The 24,434-nt window shown below is 46.5% G+C and overlaps 1 protein-coding gene across 4 annotated transcripts in view; it reads right to left on the bottom strand.

The window, feature by feature from the left end:
- Positions 1 to 24,434, bottom strand: part of LOC106608564 (VPS10 domain-containing receptor SorCS2) — a 500,590-nt gene that overhangs the window by 322,675 nt on the left and 153,481 nt on the right. For all 4 annotated transcript variants that reach the window (XM_045721501.1, XM_045721503.1, XM_045721502.1 and 1 more), the window contains exon 2: positions 11,530 to 11,597. In XM_045721501.1, coding sequence (XP_045577457.1) covers positions 11,530 to 11,597 — 68 coding nt within the window. The remainder of the gene's footprint in view (positions 1 to 11,529; positions 11,598 to 24,434) is intronic.

Genomic DNA, 24,434 nt, shown 5'->3' with positions numbered 1-24,434 from the left:
GGGAGAATACTAAAGGGAGAATAGAGGGAGAATACTAAAGGGAGAATACTAAAGGGAGAATAAAGGGAGAATACTAAAGGGAGAATAAAGGGAGAATACTAAAGTGAGAATACTAAAGGGAGATTAGAGGGAGGATACTAAAGGGAGAATACTAAAGTGAGAATAGAGGGAGAATACTAAAGGGAGAATACTAAAGGGAGAATATAGGGAGAATAAAGGGAGAATACTAAAGGGAGAATACTAAAGGGAGAATACTAAAGGGAGAATAGAGGGAGAATACTAAAGGGAGAATACTAAAGGGAGAATACTAAAGGGAGAATACTAACAGGAGAATAGAGGGAGAATAGAGGGAGAATACTAAAGGGAGAATATAGGGAGAATACTAAAGGGAGAATAAAGGGAGAATAAAGGGAGAATACTAAAGGGAGAATACTAAAGGGAGAATATAGGGAGAATACTAAAGGGAGAATAAAGGGAGAATACTAAAGGGAGAATACTAACAGGAGAATAGAAGGAGAATAGAGGGAGAATACTAAAGGGAGAATAGAGGGAGAATACTAAAGGGAGAATACTAAAGGGAGAATAAAGGGAGAATACTAAAGGGAGAATAAAGGGAGAATACTAAAGGGAGAATACTAAAGGGAGAATAGAGGGAGAATACTAAAGGGAGAATACTAAAGGGAGAATACTAAAGGGAGAATACTAAAGGGAGATTAGAGGGAGGATACTAAAGGGAGAATACTAAAGTGAGAATAGAGGGAGAATACTAAAGGGAGAATACTAACAGGAGAATAGAAGGAGAATAGAGGGAGAATAGAGGGAGAATACTAAAGGGAGAATACTAAAGGGAGAATACAAAAGTGAGAATAGAGGGAGAATACTAAAGGGAGAATACTAACAGGAGAATAGAAGGAGAATAGAGGGAGAATAGAGGGAGAATACTAAAGGGAGAATACTAAAGGGAGAATAGAGGGAGAATACTAAAGGGAGAATACTAAAGGGAGAATAGAGGGAGAATACTAAAGGGAGAATACTAAAGGGAGAATACTAAAGGGAGAACAGATGGAGAATACTAAAGGGAGATTATAGGGAGAATACTAAAGGGAGAATAGAGGGAGAATACTAAAGGGAGATTATAGGGAGAATACTAAAGGGAGAATAGAGGGAGAATACTAAAGGGAGATTATAGGGAGAATACTAAAGGGAGAATAGAGGGAGAATACTAACCGGAGAATATTGACTGACAAATAATTAGGGTTCCTTGTCAATGCTGTTTTCACTTTTCCCTCCATCGCTCTCTCTCTCTCTCTCTCTCCCTCTCTCCCTCTCTCTTTCTCTCTTCCTCTCTCCCCTTCTCTCCCTCCCTCTAGCAGTGACACCCTTGTCCCAATTAGCACCATAGCCTGCTACTTCACTCAGTGCTAACGCACCACCATCTTCATTAGCCTCGGCTTTCTATCAGCCTCTGAGGCCATAAGTCACTCATCTGCCGCTGTGCAACACTGCCAAGAGTGGGTGTAGTGCTAAGATGTACCTTCCTCCTGCCTACATCTCACCCGGGGCTCAGTGCTCAGTGCTAACACGTTACAGTTCAGTGGGGATGTGTTGAATGTGTTGATAGCACTGGTGTACTGATAGCACTGGTGGTACGTGACAGGCTGAAGGTACGTGTCATTTGATACAAGGTTCAATAGTTGCCTGTGTTGAATTCTTTCAAGTAACTAAAAAAAGATGGTAAGAGAGTGTCCATTGTTGCCACTTCAGCAAGAATCCTGGCGTTAGTTAAACTAAAGTGTAGCCTAAGTATCAGACACACAATAAATGTAACGTCTAAACCCCCAACACTCGCTTGACCCCCAACAGGTTTACAGTATCCATCAACCTCTCTTTATCCATCTATATGTCTCCCTCTCCTCCTGTCTTCATCAGTGAGAGAGTGTTCTGGTTCTTTCTGGTTCAGGGATTTGCTGTGGTGGGCCTCACCTGCTGCCTGCTGCCTGCTGCCCGCTGCCTGCTGCCCGCTACCTGCTGCCCGCTGCCTGCTGCCCGCTGCCTGCTGCCTGCTGCCCGCTGCCTGCTGCAACGCTCGGCCTGTTGCCCGCTGCCTGCTGCCCGCTGCCTGCTGCCTGCTGCCCGCTGCCTGCTGCAACGCTCGGCCTGTTGCCCGCTGCCTGCTGCCCGCTGCCTGCTGCCTGCTGCCCGCTGCCTGCTGCAACGCTCGGCCTGTTGCCCGCTGCCTGCTGCCCGCTGCCTGCTGCCTGCTGCCCGCTGCCTGCTGCAACGCTCGGCCTGTTGCCCGCTGCCTGCTGCCCGCTGCCTGTTGCCTGCTGCCCGCTGCCTGCTGCAACGCTCGGCCTGTTGCCCGCTGCCTGTTGCCCGCTGCCCGCTGCCCGCTGTCCGCTGCCCGCTGCCCGCTACCCGCTGCCCGTTTTCCGCTCCCCCTACCTGCTGCCCGCTGCCCGCTTTCCGCTCCCCCTACCCGCTGCCCGCTGCCCGCTTTCCGCTCCCCCTACCCGCTGCCCGTTGCCCGCTGCCCGCTGCCCACTACCGCTGCCCGCTTTCCGCTCCCCCTACCCGCTGCCCGCTGCCCGCTTTCCGCTCCCCTACCCGCTGCCCGTTGCCCGCTGCCCGCTGCCCGCTACCCGCTGCCCGCTTTCCGCTCCCCCTACCCGCTGCCCGCTTTCCGCTCCCCCTACCCGCTGCCCGTTGCCAGCTGCCCGCTGCCCGCTGCCCGCTTTCCGCTCCCCCTACCCGCTGCCCGCTGCCCGCTTTCCGCTCCCCTACCCGCTGCCCGTTGCCCGCTGCCCGCTGCCCACTACCCGCTGCCCGCTTTCCGCTCCCCCTACCCGCTGCCCGCTTTCCGCTCCCCCTGCCCGCTGCCCGCTTTCCGCTCCCCCTACCCGCTGCCCGCTGCCCGCTTTCCGCTCCCCCTACCCGCTGCCCGCTGCCCGCCTCCCGCTCCCCCTACCCGCTGCCCGTTGCCCGCTGCCCGCTGCCCGCTTTCCGCTCCCCCTACCCGCTGCCTGTTGCCTGCTGTCCGCTGCCCGCTGCCCCGAACGCACTCAGGTATCCCCGGCATTGAGGATCCACATTGATTTATTCATTCCACAGCTATTTCTTTATCAGGCCGAGCAGCGCTGTCAACCTTCCCCGCTCTCCCTCCCTCCCTCCCTCCCTCCCTCCCTCCTCCCTCCTCCCTCCCTCCCTCCCTCCCTCCCTCCCTCCCTCCCTCCCTCCATCCATCCATCCATCTCTCTCTCTACTGTATCTCCCTCCCTCTCCCTGCCTCATCCCTCTCTCTCCCTCCATTCATCCATCCATCTCTCTCTACTGTATCTCCCTCCCTCTCCCTGCCTCCATCCCTCTCTCTCCCTCTCCCTCCCTCCCTCCATCCATCCATCCATCCATCCATCCATCCATCCATCCATCCATCTCTCTCTCTACTGTATCTCCCTCTCCCTCCCTCCCTCCCTCCATCCATCCATCCATCCATCCATCCATCCATCCATCCATCTCTCTCTCTACTGTATCTCCCTCCCTCTCCCTGCCTCATCCCTCTCTCTCCCTCCATTCATCCATCCATCTCTCTCTCTACTGTATCTCCCTCCATCCCTCCATCCATCCATCCATCCATCCATACATCCATCCATCCATCCATCCATCCATCCATCTCTCTCTCTACTGTATCTCCCTCTCCCTCCCTCCCTCCCTCCCTCCATCCATCCATCCATCCACCCATCCATCCATCCATCCATCCATCCATCCATCCATCCATCCATCCATCCATCCATCCATCCATCCATCTCTCTCTCTACTGTATCTCCCTCCCTCATCCCTCTCTCTCCCTCCATTCATCCATCTATCTCTCTCTACTGTATCTCCATCCATATTGCTCTCCGTCCCTCTCTATCTCTCGCTCCCTCTCATTCTCTCTTTCTCTCTGTCTCTCTCTCTCTCTGTCTCTCTCTCTCTCTCTGTCTCTCTCTCTGTCTCTCTCTCTCTGTCTGTCTCTCTCTGCCTCTCTCCATCTCCCAAGGCTATGAAATATGCATGGAGGACTGGAGTGAAATGGGGAAGATGATGCAGCTAGCCTCGATTAACTATTTACAGCACAAAGACCATCTGGCCAGAGAGGACGAAGGAATGGGAGAAATAAAGAAATAGGGAGGGACAGAGAGAAGGAATGAGAAACTTGGATAGTATGATGGTAGAGTTGGGTCAGAGACCAGCAGACAGTGGGAGAAACAAGGGGAGGAAGGGGGACAGAGAGCGATAAAGAGAGAGCGACAGAGAGAGATAAAGAGAGAGAGAGAGAACTATTTTCATAATGTTGGATGGATACAAGTGCATGCCTCTCTAATGTAGCTTTGAAGTATCAAGATCAGACAGAGAGAAGGATGGGTCGTGACTCAAGAGCAAGGCCTTACTATCATATTGATTATGACATACCCAGGATCAGAGGGAAGAATAGATTGCAAGGAATAGAGAAACAAAAGGAGTGGAAGACAGTGATGGAGAGAGGATGAGAGGAGGAGAAACCAGTTTGACAAATGCCTGAAGTGAGCCTGAGGAGGGTAAGAGGATGGGGGTAGGGGAGTGGGGGATGGGGGATTGGGGTAAGGGAGATGGGGGAAGGGGGATGGGGGTAGGGAGATGGGGGATGGGGGTAAGGGAGATGGGGGAAGGGGGATGGGGGATGGGGCTAGGGAGATGGGGGGGAAGGGGGATGGGGCTAGGGAGATGGGGGGGAAGGGGGATGGGGTAGGGAGATGGGGGGAAGGGGGATGGGGGTAGGGAGATGGGGGAAGGGGGATGGGGGTATGGAGATGGGGGGAAGGGGGATGGGGGTAGGGAGATGGGAGGAAGGGGGATGGGGCTAGGGAGATGGGGGGGAAGGGGGATGGGGTAGGGAGATGGGGGGGAAGGGGGATGGGGTAGGGAGATGGGGGGAAGGGGGATAGGGGTAGGGTGATGGGGGATGGGGGATTGGGGTAAGGGGGATGTGGGGAAGGGGGAAAGAGGATGGGGGTAGGGAGATGGGGGATGTGGGATTGGGGTAAGGGAGATGGGGTAGGGGGATGGGGGTAGGGAGATGGGGGGTAGGGGGGATGGGGTAGGGAGATGGGGGGAAGGGGGATGGGGTAGGGAGATGGGGGAAGAGGGATGGGGTAGGGAGATGGGGGAAAGGGGATGGGGATAGGGAGATGGGGATAGGGGGTAGGGAGATGGGGATAGGGGCTAGGGAGATGGGGATAGGGGGTAGGGAGATGGGGATAGGGGCTAGGGAGATGGGGATAGGGGCTAGGGAGATGGGGATAGGGGGTAGGGAGATGGGGGATAGGGGGTAGGGAGATGGGGGATAGGGGGTAGGGAGATGGGGATAGGGGGTAGGGAGATGGGGATAGGGGGTAGGGAGATGGGGATAGGGGCTAGGGAGATGGGGATAGGGGCTAGGGAGATGGGGATAGGGGCTAGGAAGATGGGGGATAGGGGTAGGGAGATGGGGATAGGGGTTAAGGGGATAGGGGGTAGGGGGTAGGGAGATGGGGATAGGGGCTAGGGAGATGGGGATAGGGGCTAGGGAGATGGGGGATAGGGGCTAAGGGGATAGGGGGTAGGGAGATGGGGATAGGGGTTAAGGGGATAGGGGGTAGGGGGTAGGGAGATGGGGGATTGGGGTAAGGGGATTGGGGTAAGGGGAGGTGGGGCGTTGAGTGCTCTCTCTCTGAACTGACAGCTACTCATCAGTTCAAAAGAAGTGTGAAGAAGACATGAATTATAAATCCCAGCTGTTCTTTCACACTAACAGCACATGTATAAAGTGTGTGTGTGTGTGTGTTCGTGCGTGTGACACAGGTATGTGAAAATGTATAAATTAAACTGTGCAGTGCAGAGAGAGAGAGAGAGAGAGAGAGAGAGAGAGAGAGAGAGAGAGAGAGAGAGAGAGAGAGAGAGAGAGAGAGAGAGAGAGAGAGAGAGAGAGAGAGAGAGAGAGAGAGAGAGAGAGAGAGAGAGAGAGAGAGAGCATCTGTGTATCCTTGCCTGTCTCAACTCTTGTGTACCAGGCTTTACATCCAAGAGAGTATTGCATGTGGTTCACCTCAGAGGAGCAGCATTCTCCAGAGTCACTCTGGAGAACACACACTCAGGTTGACATCCCCTCTTAGTAATGCAGCAACCAATCCCCCGTCCCCAACAGCATCACCCACACCCAGAGAGACAATAAAACACCCAGGAGATGCACCATGGATGACTGACATATCATTTGACTTCCTGTCTGTTCATACAGTAAGGCTATGGGGTAACCAGCTGGTGTAGGGGTACAGTACTGTAGAGTGACTCAGGCTGCTGCTATTTCCTGTCTCTCTTTCGGAAGAGTCTGGGCAGATGAAGACAAAATGTTAACAGACCTCAGCCATATGATGATTGATAGTGATGATAGCGCTGAGACTCTGACATGCTAATTCATCATTGGAAATGAGTGGGGACAGCGAGACCACAGCTGAAGTTTGGATTTCTGGATAGGGAAATGGAACCCTAACCCTGCAGCTGTTATAGACATGGAATATGTCCCAAATGGCTCCCTCTTCCCTACATAGTTCACTACTTTAGACCAGAGCCCTATAGAACCCTATTCCCTACATAGTTCACTACTTTAGACCAGAGCCCTATAGAACCCTATTCCCTACATAGTTCACTACTTTAGACCAGAGCCCTATAGAACCCTATTCCCTACATAGTTCACTACTTTAGACCAGAGCCCTATAGAACCTTATTCCCTACATAGTTCACTACTTTAGACCAGAGCCCTATAGAACCCTATTCCCTACATAGTTCACTACTTTAGACCAGAGCCCTATAGAACCCTATTCCCTACATAGTTCACTACTTTAGACCAGTGCCCTATAGAACCCTATTCCCTACATAGTTCACTACTTTTGGCCAGAGTGGTGAGTTAAATAGGGAATAGGGAGCCATTTTGGACTCAAATGTCCAGACAGCTGCAGGAGAGTATAGATTGTAAAGGGAGATCTCTTGATAAAAATAAGTATTCTTGCCTTATCAGCCTGAGAAGACTTTCCGAGGAGTAAGAATCTGTGGCAGAAACTAAAAGCGCAGCAGTGGTTATGGGGGGAAACTGAGGGGAAGGAGGTGGGGAAACACCTCCCCAAAAATGTGAGTGAAGTGCTCCGAGGTTCACGGTGAGGTGAACGCTCCCAGCTTACACACAACAGGGATTGTGTGAACACACACGCTGTAGGCACAACCACACGCACAGCCTTGTCTAAATACACACAGACACGTGCACACGCATGGTGAGGGTGTGTGGTGTTTGTCCTCTGTCTCAGACAGACAGACAGACAGACAGACAGACAGACAGACAGACAGACAGACAGACAGACAGACAGACAGACAGACAGACACACACACACACACACACACACACACACACACACACATTGGAAAGAACTAACCAAAAAACAGAGCAAACTAGAATGCTATTTGTCCCTTAACAGAGGGCCAGAATACCTGACCACTGTGACTGACCCAAACTTAAGGAAAGCTTTGACTATGTACAGACTCAGTGAGCATAGCCTTGCTATTGAGAAAGGCCACCATATGCAGACCTGGCTCTCAAGAGAAGACAGGCTATGTACACACTGCCCACAAAATGAGGTGGAAACTGAGCTGCACTTCCTAACCTACTGTCAAATGTATGACCATATTAGAGACACATATTTTCCTCAGATTACAGACGCCCACAAAGAGATCCAAAAATAATTCAATTTTGATAAACTCCCATATGGGGCAGCAGGTAGCCTAGTGGTTAGAGCGTTGGACTAGTAACCAAAAGGTTGCAAGATCGAATCCCCGAGCTGACAAGGTACAAATCTATCGTTCTGCCCCTGAACAGGCAGTTAACCCACTGTTCCTAGGCTGTCATTGTAAATAAGAATTTGTTCTTAACTGACTTGCCTAGTTAAATAAAGGTTAAATAAAAAAATATCTATTGGGTGAAATACCACAGTGTGTCATCACGGCAGCAAGATGTGTGACCTGTTGTCACAAGAAAAGGTCAACCCGTATTGATGTTTATTTATTTTCCCCTTTGTACTCTAATTATTTGCAAGTCGTTACAAGACTATGTATAGCCGTAATATGCCAGTTGAAATGTTTATATTCATTTTAAACTTTTGTGAGTGTAATGTTTACTGTTCATTTTTGTATTGATTATTTTCACTTCTATTTCCCTTGCTTTGGCAATGTAAACATATGTTTCCCCAGCCAATAAAGCCGCTTGAATTGAATTGAGAGAGAGGGATTAGCCCCAAGGTCCCCTGAGGCAAATCAGTAGGGGGCATAGTTCAGACATTTATCACATACGTTTCTCCTCAAGCACACTTCCTCTCTCCCTCTCTTCCCCTCTTCCCCTCTTCCCCTCTTCCTCTCTCCATCACTGTCTTTTCCCCTTTGTCTCTCTATCGCTCTTTTTCCTCTTTCCCTTGTCTCTGAAAGAATCAATAGAGGGAAGAGAGCCTGAGAGTGAGAGAGAGGTGTGTGAGTGTGAGGGGAATAATGTTGTCCACATTACAATCTCAGTATAGCTGTAATTGGCGAGCTATAACGCTCCCCTTGGTAGTTCTCTGGTCTCATATGGAGCTGTTGTAAAATGTTCCTTACAAGGAAAATCATTATTTTATTCAAACGCAAACTGTGTCTTTTCGATATAAACCTTTTTAGATATAAACATCCTCGGTTGCCTCAATTTCATAGCAACCATGCCCTTCCGCATCACAAAGAGAGCCGTCCTCGTGAGAAAAGGGAATGTTTTGGTCTCTTCATCGAGCGTGCTCCAGCTGAGGATCCTGGGACAGCCATAACAGATTCAAAGCCCAGGTTATCGGAGCCAGAGACACAGCATTAAACTCCCATGGCTGACGCCAGAGCTATGGAGATAGCCAAAACTCCACAGAACACGAAGAAGAAAGAACACTGGTAGGAGACAAGCGAGAAACTGAGGTCTTCAAAAAAATCAATCCCATAAGCCACTTTGAAGCATTTGGTTTATCCTTAACTTTTTCAACTCTGTCGTATCTGAACATGACCATAAACAGACAGGTTTTACACAGAGAGTTGTGTCAGCAGGGGCAAAAGCACATACACTATTCTGAAGCGTATAACTGACCAGCACTTTAAATGATCAATATTTAGTCGTCCCCGCTGTGCCTAAGCGAGATCTGTATCAGATCAATCACCTTTGATATTCTCTTAGAATGAAATAAAATCAAGATGACGATATTCTGTGAGAGATCTTTGAGAATTTAGTCATGTGAAAGATAGGCAGTTGGAGCAGCTTGGATCCCTCCCACTCCGTCTCTCCGGAGCCCAGTTCACATAGGATTGTCTCACACCACAAACCCATTATCCGCTCTGGCTTAATCCTGATTGGAAAAATATGGGACCGCTATACCCCCCCCTCCCCCCTTCAAGCATCCGGGGAAGACTGGGGCCGGGATTGCTGGGATCACCGCTGTTGATGTTCATTTGGCTTTCAGCTGAGTCACAGGAAGGTACAGAGACAGTTTGGGGACCACATGCATGGGTTTCTCACAGACCTTTTTAATCTTAACCAGAACCTCTCTCCAATTTAGGAGAATTGACAAGAAGAACTGAGAAAGTAAAGCAGGGGTAAACAGACAGACAGAAGTACAGGCAGATGTATCCATCTGTCTCATTTCATCTTGTAGTGGTTGATGTAGCCCACACAAATAAATCATCACCGACTTTCAAGCCAGTCTGAAGGACTCCAAAGGCAAGCCACGTCGGATGACAGGCGTCTAAACCCACTGACCCAGAAGCCTCACAGAAGTTCCTCTCTCCCTTCTTCTCAGCTAACTTTCCTCCAGAGCGGTGCCTCACATTGCCTGGCGTCTTGATCTACACCACCTGACAGTGAGGTGCCGAGCCCATTAATCTCCCCCATCTTCCCCACCGTTTGATCCCATGCTTGACGACATCAAAGTCCAGGCTCAAGGACAGTGGAGGTGGCAGTGCAACTGCACAGCCATTCTGGAGCTGACAGGAATCTGACGCCCACACACATAATAACAGCACAACAACACCACGGCGGCCATTTTGGCTCCTGACAAAAACATGCTAATTCTCTTCACCGTTCACGGACAATAACGAAGGGAGGCTAACAACGTGCCGGATTTGTAATTTAAATTTGAGCTTGTTTAGATTCTTTCAACTTCTCTTTTTTTTCCCGACCAGACTGGTTTGTCATGGTGAACCTTAAAAATGATTCATGAATTACAACAATTAAAACATCAACAGGAGCAGGGGGAAATGGTATGTGCATTATTCATATGACTGCTAGAGGGAGACAGTCACAGCTAATGAGCGGCCAGCCTTTTGAAGTGCAGAGGACCCACAGTGAGGTACAGGGAAGTAATGAAGCACTATTGTGAGACCACAGGAGGGGAGGACAGCTCGTAATAAGGTCTGGAACGAAGAAAATGGAATGGCATCAAACACAGGGGGAACAATGTATTTGATACCATTCCACCTATTCCATTCCAGCCGTTACCACCAGCCCGTCCTCCCCAATTGTGGTGCCATCAACCTCCTGTGCGTGAGACAAATTTACTGTTTGAAGGCTTTCTATTTCTGTCATTAGAACCAGGACCCTGCCACTTGAGGGTTTATGTTTTAGAATAACAAAATGTATGTGTTAGAGTGATTGGTTCTGAGCTTCTGAGTCTCTGAAACGGAGAACAGTGGAGATATCACTGCTGACTGGCCAGTTCTACTAAGTAGAAGTTGCTCTGGTCTGCCCATCAGGCCGAGTCGTGACCCTGTCTCCCTGGCACCAGACGGTGCCCACTGTCCTGCCCTGTGCCACACTGATTAGCTATCTGTCCAAACAGATGCCCGCTCTCGCCCCATGCCACCGACCCACTTTCTCTCTTTCCCAGCCCCAGCTGATGTTTTGTCGTTCTTCCAAACTGTTCTGTCCGTACTCAGTGCCAGTGTGTCTTCAGAGAAGCACACCAATGAGATAAACCGACCCACCACCCTTTAAAGGTGCACTATGCAGAAATCACTCTGCCATTTCCTGGTTGCTAAAACTCTAATAGTTTGCATAATTTCAGTTTATGTGACAAAACAAGACAGTACAGTGTAGAGAATCATTGTACCATCTAAACCGTTGTGAAATATATTTTCCATAACCAAAAATATTGTTTTTCAGCTGTTTAAAGCTGGTGTACAAAACCGAAAGTAAAAAAACACTAAAACCAAACTTAAGAACAGGAAGAATAGAAATAGCGCACATAGATCTACTGCTTCTTAGACTTGATTTCAATGAGAATGACAGATCTATGACTCACATTTCTATGTGAATTTGGTCGGGTCGCCAAATAAGTTACATATTGCCACTTTAACCTCACAGTGAGTCCCTGTTCTGATAGGTGGACTGGGCTGTGGCGCCGATATAACCTAAGCAGGTACTACTTTTGAGCTTACCTCCAGAGGGAGCTCTCCAGGACCTTGCTGGAGTCGACGTGGTAATACTTGGTCAGGATGAGAATGACCTGAGGAAGACGAAGAGGAGAGAGGAAGAGAGGAGGATGAAGGGTGAGTCTCAACAGTACAATATAAACTGAAACACTTTCACAGATATGGCATGGTAAGTATTGTAATAGCAGTATTTGGTTTGATTCAAAATTATTCCAAAATGTATTTTGAAACTTCTTTCCCTGGGCTGTGGCTGTAATGCTGATGATGAACTGTTTGAGGGAACACAGAGAGACTATTACCCTGTACAAATAGCTGTCTTGTTTTACACTTTCATTTTAGAAGGAAATGTTTACAGAGTAGTCCCCATGCAAGCCAGATGATGTGTCTTGTTTAACGTTGAATATCATTTCAGGAGTCGCTTCAAATATTAAACCCTTTTACAGTTTTATTCAAGTACAAGTGCTGAACATTTGGTTTTGTGGGGTAGAAAAGCTGCCTTTGATATACAACTCAACAGAGACCTATATCATTCATAGAACCAGAGCATCTCGCCCATAGTACAAAAACATTCACGCACACGTGTGTGTGTGTGTGTGTGTGTGTGTGTGTGTGTGTGTGTGTGTGTGTGTGTGTGTGTGTGCTTGCGTGTGTCCCACTCCTTCATTGGTCTTTCATATTTTCGGAGAACTCCCCGATTTTGACAGCAGTGCGGCAGTGCTGGGCGTGCGTTGCCATGGCGAGGGATGCCGGCGGTTCAGAGAGAGAGCAGTTAGCCCCTTGGAGGTGTTATTGGCAGGTCGGTGGAGTGAACTGTTAGGATCCAGGGAAGAACACACTGGGCCTTACTGCACTGGGGCTGGTAGTAGCTGATTGGCCCAGGGCCCTGGCCAGGAGCAGAGGCCTACAGAAGGCTGTGATGAAGATGGCAGCTCTGACGAGACTTCAGTGTATGAACCACAGTGCAGAGTATAGGTCTTCACGGGTCCAAAAAGTTGGATCCGTTCCCGAAATGAACCTGGGGATTTCCCACCGGGCCTGACATGCATAAATAAAGAGACCTGTTCCGAATGGTTCTGGCCTTTCTAGGGAGTTTTTCCTAGCCACCGCGCTTCTACACCTGCATTACTTGCTGTTTGGGGTTTTAGGCTGTGTTTCTGTACAGCATTTTGTGTAAAAAGGGCTTTATAAATACATTTGATTGAAATTTGATAGATTTTTTCAAGTTGTCTGGATGTCCTTTGGGTGGTGGAGCATTATTGATACACACAGGAAACTGTTGAGTGTGATAAACCCAGCAGTGTTGCAGTTCTTGACACAAGGGGTGTGCCTACTACCATACCCCGTTCAAGGGCACTTAAATATTTTGCCTTGCCCATTCACCCTCTGAATGGCACACATACACAATCCATGTCTCAATTGTCTCAAGGCTTAAAAATCCTTCTTTAACCTGTCTCCTCCCCTTCATCTACACTGATTGAAGTGGATTTAACAAGTGACATCAATATTTCTCTAGCTTTCACCTGGATTCACCTGGTCAGTCATGTAAAGAGCAGGTGTTCCTAATGTTTTGTACACTCTGTGTATGTTGCTGCTACTGTTTATTATCTGTCACTTTATTCCTAGTTCTATGTACATATCTTCCTCAATTACCTCGTACCCCTGCACATTAACTCAGTACTGGAACCTCTTGTATATAGTCAGGTTATCATTACTCATAGACTCAGTACTGGAACCTCTTGTATATAGTCAGGTTATCATTACTCATAGACTCAGTACTGGAACCTCTTGTATATAGTCAGGTTATCATTACTCATAGACTCAGTACTGGAACCTCTTGTATATAGTCAGGTTATCATTACTCATAGACTCAGTACTGGAACCTCTTGTATATAGTCAGGTTATCATTACTCATAGACTCAGTACTGGAACCTCTTGTATATAGTCAGGTTATCATTACTCATAGACTCAGTACTGGAACCTCTTGTATATAGTCAGGTTATCATTACTCATAGACTCAGTACTGGAACCTCTTGTATATAGTCAGGTTATCATTACTCATAGACTCAGTACTGGAACCTCTTGTATATAGTCAGGTTATCATTACTCATAGACTCAGTACTGGAACCTCTTGTATATAGTCAGGTTATCATTACTCATAGACTCAGTACTGGAACCTCTTGTATATAGTCAGGTTATCATTACTCATAGACTCAGTACTGGAACCCCTTGTATATAGTCAGGTTATCATTACTCATAGACTCAGTACTGGAACCCCTTGTATATAGTCAGGTTATCATTACTCATAGACTCAGTACTGGAACCTCTTGTATATAGTCAGGTTATCATTACTCATAGACTCAGTACTGGAACCTCTTGTATATAGTCAGGTTATCATTACTCATAGACTCAGTACTGGAACCTCTTGTATATAGTCAGGTTATCATTACTCATAGACTCAGTACTGGAACCCCTTGTATATAGTCAGGTTATCATTACTCATAGACTCAGTACTGGAACCTCTTGTATATAGTCAGGTTATCATTACTCATAGACTCAGTACTGGAACCTCTTGTATATAGTCAGGTTATCATTACTCATAGACTCAGTACTGGAACCTCTTGTATATAGTCAGGTTATCATTACTCATAGACTCAGAACTGGAACCTCTTGTATATAGTCAGGTTATCATTACTCATAGACTCAGTACTGGAACCTCTTGTATATAGTCAGGTTATCATTACTCATAGACTCAGTACTGGAACCTCTTGTATATAGTCAGGTTATCATTACTCATAGACTCAGTACTGGAACCTCTTGTATATAGTCAGGTTATCATTACTCATAGACTCAGTACTGGAACCTCTTGTATATAGTCAGGTTATCATTACTCATAGACTCAGTACTGGAACCCCTTGTATATAGTCAGGTTATCATTACTCATAGACTCAGTACTGGAACCTCTTGTATATAGTCAGGTTATCATTACTCATAGACTCAGTACTGGAACCTCTTGTATATAGTCAGGTTATCATTACTCATAGACTCAGTACTGGAACCTCTTGTATATAGTCAGGTTATCATTACTCATAGACTCAGTACTGGAACCTCTTGTATATAGTCAGGTTATCATTACTCATAGACTCAGTACTGGAACCCCTTGTATATAGTCAGGTTATCATTACTCATAGACTCAGTACTGGAACCTCTTGTATACAACCAGGTTATCATTACTCATAGACTCAGTACTGGAACCTCTTGTATATAGTCAGGTTATCATTACTCATAGACTCAGTACTGGAACCTCTTGTATATAGTCAGGTTATCATTACTCATAGACTCAGTACTGGAACCCCTTGTATATAGTCAGGTTATCATTACTCATAGACTCAGTACTGGAACCTCTTGTATATAGTCAGGTTATCATTACTCATAGACTCAGTACTGGAACCTCTTGTATATAGTCAGGTTATCATTACTCATAGACTCAGTACTGGAACCTCTTGTATATAGTCAGGTTATCATTACTCATAGACTCAGTACTGGAACCTCTTGTATATAGTCAGGTTATCATTACTCATAGACTCAGTACTGGAACCTCTTGTATATAGTCAGGTTATCATTACTCATAGACTCAGTACTGGAACCTCTTGTATATAGTCAGGTTATCATTACTCATAGACTCAGTACTGGAACCCCTTGTATATAGTCAGGTTATCATTACTCATAGACTCAGTACTGGAACCTCTTGTATATAGTCAGGTTATCATTACTCATAGACTCAGTACTGGAACCTCTTGTATATAGTCAGGTTATCATTACTCATAGACTCAGTACTGGAACCTCTTGTATATAGTCAGGTTATCATTACTCATAGACTCAGTACTGGAACCTCTTGTATATAGTCAGGTTATCATTACTCATAGACTCAGTACTGGAACCTCTTGTATATAGTCAGGTTATCATTACTCATAGACTCAGTACTGGAACCTCTTGTATATAGTCAGGTTATCATTACTCATAGACTCAGTACTGGAACCCCTTGTATATAGTCAGGTTATCATTACTCATAGACTCAGTACTGGAACCTCTTGTATATAGTCAGGTTATCATTACTCATAGACTCAGTACTGGAACCTCTTGTATATAGTCAGGTTATCATTACTCATAGACTCAGTACTGGAACCTCTTGTATATAGTCAGGTTATCATTACTCATAGACTCAGTACTGGAACCTCTTGTATATAGTCAGGTTATCATTACTCATAGACTCAGTACTGGAACCTCTTGTATATAGTCAGGTTATCATTACTCATAGACTCAGTACTGGAACCTCTTGTATATAGTCAGGTTATCATTACTCATAGACTCAGTACTGGAACCTCTTGTATATAGTCAGGTTATCATTACTCATAGACTCAGTACTGGAACCTCTTGTATATAGTCAGGTTATCATTACTCATAGACTCAGTACTGGAACCTCTTGTATATAGTCAGGTTATCATTACTCATAGACTCAGTACTGGAACCTCTTGTATATAGTCAGGTTATCATTACTCATAGACTCAGTACTGGAACCTCTTGTATATAGTCAGGTTATCATTACTCATAGACTCAGTACTGGAACCTCTTGTATATAGTCAGGTTATCATTACTCATAGACTCAGTACTGGAACCTCTTGTATATAGTCAGGTTATCATTACTCATAGACTCAGTACTGGAACCTCTTGTATATAGTCAGGTTATCATTACTCATAGACTCAGTACTGGAACCTCTTGTATATAGTCAGGTTATCATTACTCATAGACTCAGTACTGGAACCCCTTGTATATAGTCAGGTTATCATTACTCATAGACTCAGTACTGGAACCTCTTGTATATAGTCAGGTTATCATTACTCATAGACTCAGTACTGGAACCTCTTGTATATAGTCAGGTTATCATTACTCATAGACTCAGTACTGGAACCTCTTGTATATAGTCAGGTTATCATTACTCATAGACTCAGTACTGGAACCTCTTGTATATAGTCAGGTTATCATTACTCATAGACTCAGTACTGGAACCCCTTGTATATAGTCAGGTTATCATTACTCATTGTTTATCTATTAATGCTTGTATTATTACGTGTTTTACTTTTCTATTATTTCTCTATTTTCTCTGCATTGTTGGGAAGGGCCCGTCAGAAAGCATTTCACTGTTAGTCTACACCTGTTCTTTACGAAGCATGTGACTAATACAATTTGGTTTGAGATGACGCGTTCATATCCATACAATTTCCATCCATTTTCAGATGAGTTGAACCTTTGACAGGCTGACGCATACTTTAGCCAATTAGAAAAGATTCATCCGTTCTAATTTGGTGTTTGTTCTCCACGGATCAGTCTGGCCAAAGCCTTCGGCCCTCAACAACCTTTAGTGTTGCCCCCTTGTGCCAGGGCAGAGCAATGCAGCTATAGGGATGTTTATTCCAAGAGGACAACAGGCCTCTTTGATGGAGGCTGAGCTAGTCTTTAAAGACCACACTGGGACTCGAGAGAGAGAGTTACATTATACACATAACACAGAGTTGGTCGGTCCAAGCTCCACATCTCGGAACCAACCACTGAGTGGAACACTGAGTGTACTTTGAGAGTAGCTCCAATCCCCATTCCACAACAGAGATCCGAGTTCTATCAAAGGCACTCTACAGACTCTCAAGACACTTTGGCTCAAAGCTACTCCAGCTCAAAGTTCCATCCCTGGGGTAGCTTGGGGTTCCAAAGACACTTTGAGGCCAGTGGAACGGAAACGTCAACAATCCCTCAAAGCCCTGCATTATAGACCAAAATTGGTTAAAGAAAACTGTGATAAATAAAAAATTATAACAGTTTCATTTAAGGACCAAAAAATTTACAGCTGTGCCATATAGATTCCAAAATAGTTGGGAAGAGATTATCGATGTACTGATTCCATGGCACATGGTTTATGAACTGATACACAAAACGACGCCGGATTCAAAACTTAAAGTTTTTCAATTTAAATTATTATACAAAATTCTTGGAACCAAGAGAATGTTATATATATGGGGGATACAACCTTCCCAGCTCTGCAACTTTTACTGCAAAGAGGCAGAATCATTAGATCACTTGTTTTGGTCCTGTCTAAATGTAGCTTGGTTTTGGGCACAGATTCAGGAATGGATGAAGAATTGCAACATTTATCTGGAGCTAACTCTGCATATAGCAATACTGGGTGATTTGAAAAGTCATAGTCAATCGATCAATAATTTTATAATACTCTTAGCAAAAATGTTTTATCTATAATTTACAATCTGTATAAACTATGAGAATAGAAATATTCAGAACTTTGGTGAAACATCACAGCACAGTTGAAAAATATATGGCAAACAGAAATCAAAACATAATGGTGTTCAGAGATAGATGGGAGAGGTTGAGTGGAGCTGAAGGATGGGACTAAAAACAAACAGAAGATAACTATTGAAAAATATTCTGTGTCTGTAAAATGTATATAGAATGTAAAGTATAAACTGGAAGTAGAAGCCTAAGTGTTATTGTCCATTAGTTTACTCCAATTAGGGGAGGGGTGGTAGGGTTAGGGGAAAATAATATAGGATTTTTTTTATATTTTATATATATATATATATATATATATATACATATACAGTATATATGAGGGACTGGAAATTATTCAGACAATTACATTGATGGAAGCCACAATCTATCTGCAATATTAAAGCTGAAACAAGCTCCTAAAGATTTACTCAGTTACTGCTGGGAAAGTCTATCCCCACAGATGGGGAATTGGAAAGCAGAGATAATCTGAACTTTTACTCAAAGCCATTGAAGTATGTGAAACCGGGAAGGCTCTTGTGTGACATCCTGCGATGCAGCAAGCGAGCATATCCCTCCGCCCTTGCCTGGCCGCGTGCTGCCCTACTGTGAATCAGCTAGTGACCGTGGCAACAGACTGTCAGCCTCTGCAAAGCTGTCCCTCTCTATCCACACAGCTCTAATGAGACACCGAGTAAGACCGAGGCCTATCTGACTCTCACCAGGCAGAGACGGAATGAAACACCAACGCTGACTTTATCTGCTATGCTGAACATTTGGACTTTTGCCAATAATGTTTTTTCAAGTTTTAATTGGCCTGCCCTGGTGAGGGAAGTGAGGAAAGTGGTTGACTGACAAGTTTAGGTGTTGATGGAAGGATGGAAGAGAAGAGTAGTGGAGAAGGTGGAGGACTGGCACAGGAGAGAAGGAAGGAGACGTCTAGGTAGAACAGGTAGTTGGTCTCTAGTCAATTTCCTCAACTCTCAATTCAACATGAAAAGATAAATAGGAAGACAGGACAAATTAATACGGGGAGCTGGTGAGCGACCTCTGAACTCTGAGTGCTGGGGTCAAGAGTTCAACAAGGATCAGATTCTAGAAGGCTATTAATGGGGGAAAGTATTTGGTTGTGCATTTCAGATTTCACTGGTGAAGCATTCCTCTGAAGAGCCCCACTTATACAAGATCTACTATTTCATGTAAAACAGAGTTGGGTAGTAAATGAGAGCATGCCTCTGCTAGTGTCGCCCGGACCTGGCACAACCACATGTGTGCCCCTGTTTGCAATAGACAGCCCTGCATAAAAATACAGATTGCTTTGGGCGTCGCACATAAAATAGCATCCCAGACGCGTCCTGTGAAATATGAAAAAGTAAAGTGAGAGCTTTTCTGTCTTTCTCTCCACTGGGCCGACAGAGATTCAGGGCATGCATCATTCATCTGCATGTCAACATTCCTCTGGTTTTGTATCCGACCAGCCCATAAAAACGCTCCAGAGAAACACTGCGCCACACAGTCCTATCCCTGTGCTACACAGTCCTATCCCTGCGCTACACAGTCCTATCCCTGCGCCACACAGTCATATCTGTTGAATCTGACAATTAATCTTGATGGTTGTACAGTCGTCTCAAATAAAACTGTGAAGGACCTCGGCGTTACTCTGGACCCTGATCTCTCTTTTCAAGAACATCTCTGTTTCAAGGACAGCTTTTTTCCATCTACTTAACATTGCAAAAATCAGAAACCTTCTGTCCAAAAATGATGCAGAAAAATGAATCCATGCTTTTGTTACTTCTAGGTTGGACTACTGCCATGCTCTACTTTCCGGCTACCCAGATAAAGCACTAAATAAACTTCAGTTAGTGTTAAATACGGCTGCTAGAATCCTGACTAGAACCAACATTTTTTATCATATTACTCCAGTGCTAGCCTCCCTACACTGGCTTCCTGTTAAGGCAAGGGCTGATTTCAAGGTTTTACTGCTAACCTACAAAGCATTACATGGGCTTGCTCCTACCTATCTTTCCGATTTGGTCCTGCCGTACATACCTACACGTACGCTATGATCACAAGACGCAGGCCTCCTAATTGCCCCTAGAATTTCTAAGCAAACAGCTGGAGGCAGGGCTTTCTCCTATAGAGCTCCATTTTTATGGAATGGTCTGCCTACCCATGTGAGAGACGCAGACTCGGGCTCAACCTTTAAGTCTTTACTGAAGACTCATCTCTTCAGTAGGTCCTATGATTGAGTGTCGTATGGCCCAGGAGTGTGAAGGTGAACGGAAAGGCACTGGAGCAACGAACCACCCTTGCTGTCTCTGCCTGGCCGGTTCCCCTCTTTCCACTGGGATTCTCTGCCTCTAACCCTTTTACAGGGGCTGAGTCACTGGCTTACTAGTGTTCTTCCATGCCGTCCCTAGGAAGGGTGCGTCACTTGAGTGGGTTGAGTCACTGACGTGGTCTTCCTGTCTGGGGTTGGCGCCCCCCCTTGGGTTATGCCGTGGCGGAGATCTTTGTGGGCTATACTCGGCCTTGTGTCAGGATGGTAAGTCGGTGGTTGAAGATATCCCTCTAGTGGTGTGGGGGCTGTGCTTTGGCAAAGTGGGTGGGGTTATATCCTGCCTGTTTGGCCCTGTCCGGGGGTATCATTGGATGGGGCCACAGTGTCTCCTGACCCCTCCTGGACGTGCTATCTGTCCCAGACCTGCTGTTTTCAACTCTCTAGAGACAGCAGGAGCGGTAGAGATACTCTCAATGATTGGCTATGAAATGCCAACTGACATTTACTCTTGAGGTGCTGACCTGTTGCACCCTCGACAACTACTGTGATTATTATTATTTGACCATGCTGGACATTTATGAAAATTTGAACATCTTGCCCATGTTCTGTTATAATCTCCACCCAGCACAGCCAGAAGAGGACTGGCCACCCCTCATAGCCTGGTTCCTCTCTAGGTTTCTTCCTAGGTTCCGGCCTTTATAGGGAATTCTTCCTAGCCACCGTGCTTCTACACCTGCATTACTCGCTGTTTGGGGTTTTAGGCTGGGTTTCTGTACAGCACTTTGAGATATCAGCTGATGTAAGAAGGGCTATATAAATACATTTGATTTGATTTGATATCCCTATGCTACACAGTCCTATCCCTGTGCTACACAGTCTTATCCCTGTGCTACACAGTCCTATCCCTGTGCTACACAGTCCTATCCCTGTGCTACACAGTCCTATCCCTGCGCTACACAGTCCTATCCCAGCGCTACACAGTCCTATCCCTGTGCTACACAGTCCTATCCCTGCACTACACAGTCCTATCCCAGCGCTACACAGTCCTATCCCTGCGCTACACAGTCCTATCCCTGCGCTACACAGTCCTATCCCTGCGCTACACAGTCCTATCCCTGCGCTACACAGTCCTATCCCAGCGCTACACAGTCCTATCCCTGTGCTACACAGTCCTATCCCTGCACTACACAGTCCTATCCCTGCGCTACACAGTCCTATCCCTGTGCTACACAGTCCTTTCCCTGCGCTACACAGTCCTATCCCTGCGCTACACAGTCCTATCCCTGTGCTACACTGGTTTGAAACTGAGTTTGAGGCTGAGTTCTGCACGATGGGAAGATCATTTTTCTTTAGAGAAGTGGTGGACAGGGAAAGTACAAATGCTACCATGAATCACTATGAGGAGGAGGCAGAAGGAGCGTTCTGTTGGCGACGACGTGCCTCCCCTCCATGACAAAATTGCTGAATAGTGGAGAAGCTTGATCCCACCGCTTCCACCAACGGGCACTGGCCGGAGACCGAGAATGCAGCTTGGCAGGCCCCAACTACAACTTATTTTACTGAAAGGAAAGGTTTGGCACATCCGAAAGGTCTTAACAGAGCAGCAGCTTAGAACGATCTTCCTGTTATTCGGAACAAGTTAATTATAAATACAAAAATGAATCACAACAACTGGAGCCTACATAGATCTGCAAATATGTCAAGTCGAGAGAGACAAAGTCTGACTGGTCATTTCGGAATGAACCACGACGGAAAAGCATGGTGTGGGCATTTTATTGACTGCAAAGTAAGTAATAGGTCATTTGTGAAGCAATTGACCCTGGAAGAGTGTTTCCTTTCAACAAATACATCTCCTATTCACATTACTTTTCTATTCATTAGAGCAGTACAAACACTGGAAACTCCAAGCATTTCACGTTAAGAGTTTCATTAAAAAAAATGTTTTTTTTTGCCACAACGTCCATGCAACCTTGTGGCAACATTGTCGCAGTCTTGATGGTGACCCACTGTGGGAATGTTGTTTGTCAGCCTCTGGATGACATTTACAGGGGAAACGTCACCTGGGCAGTCAGGAGCCCTGAATAACAACACACAGTTACAAGAGCCCCCAGTGAGCCTTTTACACCTGGGCAGTCAGGAGCCCTGAATAACAACACACAGTTACAAGAGCCCCCAGTGAGCCCTTTACACCTGGGCAGTCAGGAGCCCTGAATAACAACACACAGTTACAAGAGCCCCCAGTGAGCCCTTTACACCTGGGCAGTCAGGAGCCCTGAATAACAACACACAGTTACAAGAGCCCCCAGTGAGCCCTTTACACCTGGGCAGTCAGGAGCCCTGAATAACAACACACAGTTACAAGAGCCCCCAGTGAGCCCTTTTACACCTGGGCAGTCAGGAGCCCTGAATAACAACACACAGTTACAAGAGCCCCCAGTGAGCCCTTTACACCTGGGCAGTCAGGAGCCCTGAATAACAACACACAGTTACAAGAGCCCCCAGTGAGCCCTTTACACCTGGGCAGTCAGGAGCCCTGAATAACAACACACAGTTACAAGAGCCCCCAGTGAGCCCTTTACACCTGGGCAGTCAGGAGCCCTGAATAACAACACACAGTTACAAGAGCCCCCAGTGAGCCCTTTACACCAGCGACACAGCTGATCATCAAGTCCAGCTTCACATCACCATCTTGTCTTTTTTTTCTTCCCTTGAGACATTCTGCTACACTGGGGGTCTCATTGAGAAGCTATCAATCAGCTTTCGAAGAGAGAGGAGAAGAGTTTGGTGAAAGGAAAGGGAATGAACAGAAAGAAAGAGAGCACGGATAAAGAGAGAGACGAGAAGTGCCAGAGTTGGAGAGAACGAAGAAGAACGCAGCCATTCATTTTTAAGGCAAAATCTGTGAAATACAATCACTCTATCAGAGTGTATGACCCCTTGGAGGCGAGCACATTCTCCAGAAAACAGACCACACACAGATACACTTTTCATCACAGTCGGGAAAAACAGGATTCCCGGCCAATTCAATTTGAGGAGTGACTTCTCTTTGCCTCCTCTTAACCCACTAGAGTGTACACAGACACACACAGACACACACAGACACACACAGACACACACAGACACACAGAGACACACACAGACACACACAGACACACAGAGACACACACAGACACACACAGACACACAGAGACACACACAGACACACACAGACACACAGAGACACACACAGACACACACAGACACACACAGACACACACAGACACACACAGACACACACAGACACACACAGACACACACAGACACACACAGACACACACAGACACACACGGACACACACGGACACACACGGACACACACAGACACACACAGACACACACAGACACACACAGACACACAGAGACACACACAGACACACACGGACACACACGGACACACACGGACACACACGGACACACACGGACACACACGGACACACACGGACACACACGTATACACATAGACACACACGTACACACACGGGGACACACACGGACACACACGGACACACACGGACACACACGTATACACATAGACACACACGGACACACACGGACACACACGGACACACACGTATACACAGAGACACACACAGACACACACAGACACACACAGACACACAGAGACACACACAGACACACACGGACACACACGGACACACACGGACACACACGGACACACACGTATACACATAGACACACACGTACACACACGGGCACACACATACACACACGGACACACACGTACACACACGTAGACACACAGACACACACGTACACACACGGACACACACATACACACACAGACACACACGTACACACACGTAGACACACGGACACACAAGGACACACACGGACACACACGGACACACACGAACACACACGTATACACACGGACACACATGTATACACACGGACACACACGGACATACACGTATACACACGGACACACACGGACATACACGTATACACACGGACACACACGGACACACATGTATACACACGGACACACACGGACACACACGTATACACACGGACACACACGTATACACACACGTAGACACACGAACACACACGTAGACACACGGACACAGACGTAGACACACGAACACACACGTAGACACACGAACACACACGGACACACGGACACACACGGACACACACGTATACACACGGACACACACGTACACACACGTAGACACACGAACACACACGTAGACACACGGACACAGTCGTAGACACACGAACACACACGTAGACACAC

Source organism: Salmo salar, chromosome ssa07 (assembly GCF_905237065.1).
Source record: "Salmo salar chromosome ssa07, Ssal_v3.1, whole genome shotgun sequence".
In the NCBI taxonomy this organism is placed as follows: Eukaryota; Metazoa; Chordata; class Actinopteri; order Salmoniformes; family Salmonidae; genus Salmo; species Salmo salar.
Note: the sequence above shows the minus strand (reverse complement) of the source record. Positions and strands in the feature narration are given on the sequence as shown.